The sequence below is a fragment of the Miscanthus floridulus genome, chromosome 2 (genome assembly GCF_019320115.1).
Source record: "Miscanthus floridulus cultivar M001 chromosome 2, ASM1932011v1, whole genome shotgun sequence".
Lineage (NCBI taxonomy): Eukaryota > Viridiplantae > Streptophyta > Magnoliopsida > Poales > Poaceae > Miscanthus > Miscanthus floridulus.
The window spans coordinates 3214073-3218334 of NC_089581.1; the positions used below are offsets into that span (position 1 = coordinate 3214073).

At 49.1% G+C, this 4262-nt stretch overlaps 1 protein-coding gene across 1 annotated transcript; it reads left to right on the forward strand.

Moving 5' to 3' along the window:
- The first annotated feature begins 1214 nt into the window (after positions 1–1214).
- Positions 1215–3465, forward strand: LOC136535971 (zinc finger BED domain-containing protein RICESLEEPER 2-like). The gene is made up of 4 exons (XM_066528416.1): positions 1215–1952; positions 2057–2142; positions 2335–2404; positions 2455–3465. The coding sequence occupies exons 1-4, from the start codon at positions 1215–1217 to the stop codon at positions 3463–3465; spliced, it is 1905 nt and encodes a 634-aa protein (XP_066384513.1).
- The last annotated feature ends 797 nt before the right edge of the window (positions 3466–4262 follow it).

The window sequence follows — 4262 nt, forward strand, 5'->3', positions numbered from 1 at the left end:
ACGTCCATGCATGGGAAGATGCAAGCCAATATGTGTGTGCGTGGCTTGTCGTGCAACGTTCGCGTATACGATACGGATGTGGGGTGTACCGGCTGCGGAACACGTACGCGGTGTTTGGTGTGTGTCGTGTACTGACTTAAGCTAGTAGCTGGGCCTACAAGACAGTCGGCGCGGTGCGGTCTGGAGTATTTTAGAAACATATAAGGACTGCATGCATATCACCACGTATATGGTCAGCGGTACCGGACGCGTGAATAATGTGTGCTCGTGAGTTAATAATGCTGGCCCACTGTTCAGCCAGGAGGCGAGCCGTTGAGTTTATAGAAGCGTCTATACTTGGCCATGCAGCCCGAGGCCCGGTAGCCCGGCCCACGGCCCGCTAATTTGACCCGACACGAGTCCGGCCCGGCACGAGGGTCTCTGGGCCCGGGCTGGCCCGGCACGCAGCTACAGGCCGTGCCTGGGCCGTTGCGCAAGCCCGCGGGCTGGCCCGGCCCGGCACGGTAATAAGCCGTCGGCCCGAGGTCGGCCCGGCAGCAGCTCCCGGCTCCCGCGCGGCCTGCTAGCGGCCCAGCGGCCAAGGCCAACGGCGCTTTGGCCTCCTGGCCTCCCCCTGCCATATAAGCGCGAGGCAGGTAGGCAGTCGGCACCCGCGCCCCTCACAAACCCTAAACCTAAATCACTCGATTGACTCCTCTCCTCTCCTGCTCTCCACTCTCCAGTCCACTGCGCCGCAGCCGCCGCTCGCACTCTCGCCTCGCCGTATGACCGTATCCACTGTGCCGTCGTCGACCCCGACTCCGGTGACCTCGAACCGCCGCTGCCGGCGTGCTCCTCACCCTCTCTACCTCTCCCTTCTCCATCTACCTTTCTCCCCTCTAGATCTCGGTGATTATGTGAGTTTGTTGACCCCGTTTGTCCCTCCTCCGCCGCTCGCCGTCCTTGCTGACCTTGTGTCGTCTTCTCTGGCCGTGGGGCCGTCGTCGTCTTCTTCTCCGGCACCGGGCTCCGGTTGCGAAGGTAAGCACCTAACCCTAACCCTAACCGGCTAACCCTAATCCCCATCTTTCTTCTTTTTTTGATGAGATCTCTAACTGATCTATTCCTTCCTCCTTCGCAGGTCGGTAGCCGATGCTTCAAGCTCTAGCTGCGGCATAGAGCGAGGAGCAAGGCGGCCACCCGCACCGTTGAGGTACGGTGCTGGAGAGGCGGCCATGGTTGAAGACGATGGCGAGCTTCCGCCTGGCATGGCCCCTGAGGGCGAGAACGACGACGACATCCGTGATGACGCTGCTGCGTTGTTCGGTGTCGATCTCGGAGACGGCGACGGTGGTGAAGGGGCGACGGCGTCTGCGAACCCGGTCGGCTCCAACTCCAACGGCTCTGTTCCATCTGTTGCTGCTGCTGGTAATGGTAAGGTTGGTAAGCGTAAATCTCCTGTCTGGGATGATTTTGAAGAGATATTTGAGACTATGAATGGAGTACAGATTTGCACTAAAGCTAAATGTAAGATGTGTAAGTCAACTTTGTCTGCTAGATCTAGTGCTGGCACTGGTCACTTGAAGAGGCACCAGAACTCTTGTAGGCAGAAAACTGATCAACGTGATAGGGTTCAATCTAGGCTATCTTACAATCCTGATGGTTCTGTGCATAACTGGGATTATAAACCTGAGGTAGCTAGAACTGAACTCTGCATATTGATTGCTAGGCTTGATTTGCCTTTGGGTATTGGTGATACAGATGCATTTGAGGAGTACATTCAACGTGCTCATAACCCTAGGTTTCGTAGGGTGTCTAGACAGTCCACCACTAGAGACCTTCGTGCTCTATTTACTGAACGTCGTAATATGCTTAAGAATCATGTTTTGTCTGGTGCATCATCTGTTGCTTTGACATCTGACATATGGTCTGGAAATGCTAAGGAGGACTACATTAGTGTAGTTGCTCATTATGTGAGTGCAGATTGGGAGCTACAAAAAAGGTAATTGGCCTCAGGTTGATTGAGGTGAAGCACACTGGTGAGAATATTTCTGAAAAAATTGCTTGTGTGGTTCAGGAATTTGGTATGATTGACAAGATTTATTCTGTTACTCTAGACAATGCTTCCTCCAATGCTAAGGCAATGGAGACTTTGACACCCATGTTTGCATGTTATTTAGGTTCTGATCCGACACCTACTTCATCAGATCCTAATAAGCGTAAATATAATCTTATGCATCAGCGTTGTGCTTGCCATATCATTAATTTAATTGTGAAATCTGGTTTAAAGAGATTTAAAACTTACACAGAGGATTTTAGAACTGCTATTAACTTCTTAAATTCATCTAATCACAGAATTGCCATGTTTAAGAATTATTGTAATGCTCAGGGTGTTAGACCTAGAAAGTTTGGTTTAGATATGGATGTGAGATGGAATGCTACATACCTTATGCTTAAACACTGCTACCTTACAAGGAGGTTTTTTCTGTGTTCATTAATGCAATTTTTGGCTGCACATTGTTGACTCCAAGACATTGGCTCATTGCTGCCAAGATATTGGAGTTCCTGGAATTATTTTATGAATCAACATGTGTTCTATCTGATGTTTACTATCCAACTAGTCCACTAATTCTGCACCATATGCTTGACATTGCTCATCATTTGCATGAAAGTGAAAAAGATCAAAATCTAATGGCTGTTGTCTATCCTATGAAGCTTAAATATCTTAAGTATTGGGAAAATATACCTCTGTTATATTCTATTGCTTTCATTCTTGATCCTAGAGCTAAGTTGAGAGGTTTGTTTAATGTGCTGGTAATACTTAAAGAGAACATTGGTGTTGATTACAATAAATATTATGCTGATGTTAAAACTGAAATTTACAAGTTATTTGCCAAGTATGACAGCAAGTATGGTTCTACAAGGTCTCAAAGGCCTGTACATCCTGCAGTCAACTCAGGTAAGAGGAAACAAGCATGGGGAAGGATCTTTGGCGGCCCTGGATCATCAGCTGTTGTTGGTCATCCTCCCCCTGCCTCTGTCTCCACTTCAACTCAATCTGCTGCCTCTGTTGCTTGTGAGCTCACAACTTATCTGGATAGTGACAATGTCACTGCATATGAGGATGATTTTGATTTGCTTCTCTGGTGGCGTGACCACAAACTAACCTATCCTGTTCTTTCTATAATGGCAAGAGATATTATGGCTGTTCCTGTTTCTACTGTCTCTTCAGAATCATGTTTCAGTTTAACAGGAAGGATTATTGAGGAGCGGCGCCGAAGACTTCTGCCTGAACATGTGGAGATGCTTGCTTGCATCAAGGACTGGGAGCTGGGTGATAGAAGACTTCAACATTCTACTGACAACCAAGAGCTGGCAGAGTCCTTTGAGAATCTGTATCTTGATGTTCCTGAAGATGGATCTGGGCCTCCTTCTGCTAGCACATCTGCAAGTGCTTCTGTTGCTTCTGCTTCTGCTGCTACCTGAGAGCTGAGAGTTGAGAGTTCAGTTTGAGAGAGTTGAGATTGAGACCTGTGAGGCTTGAGAGTTGAGACATAATGCTTGTATCTGGTATTTGTATTGTGAACATTTGAACATTATAAGAGCTGTGCTGCACTCTTTTTCTCTTTTTGGGGTTTCTCACAAGGGTGAGTTTTACCCAAAAAGGTTTTTAATGAGGCAGCATTGCACACAGCTCATTTCTATCTTTAAATCTCTGTCTTTTGTTGTGTTTGAGTCTTGCTGTTAAGTTGTTAAATAGTTAAGTTGTTTTTGTGATTCTGTGAATGACTTGTCAAAATTATGAATGTGCTGTTGATTAAGAATCTGATGAGTGGTTTTCTACAATTTGGGTTGTGGGCTGGCACGGCCCGCAAGTTTTGGCCGGGCTGTGCGGGCAGCACGGCCCGAATTTCAGCCCGAGGGGCCGTGCTTAGGCTGTCAACGGGGCACGAGGCCCGGTAAGGCACGGCACGGGGGGGGGCACGGCGTGCCGTGCCGGCCCGACACCAGCGGGCCGTGCCTGGCCCGTGCCCGGGCCGTGCCGAGCCGGCCCGGCCCGATGGCCATATATAGAAGCGTCCAGATTCAATGATGGGCGCTTTGCATGGATATATACGAGCTGGAGATAATCTCGAACGTGAAGATAAGGATCTCCAAGTAGAGTATCTCGCTCTGCTAATCCTAATAACGAACAAAGGCGGCACGCGACCGCGTGTCCACGGAGCGGAGGCCCACCACAACCCTACCTCTTTGCCTATAAAAGCAACCCCCTCGACCATGCG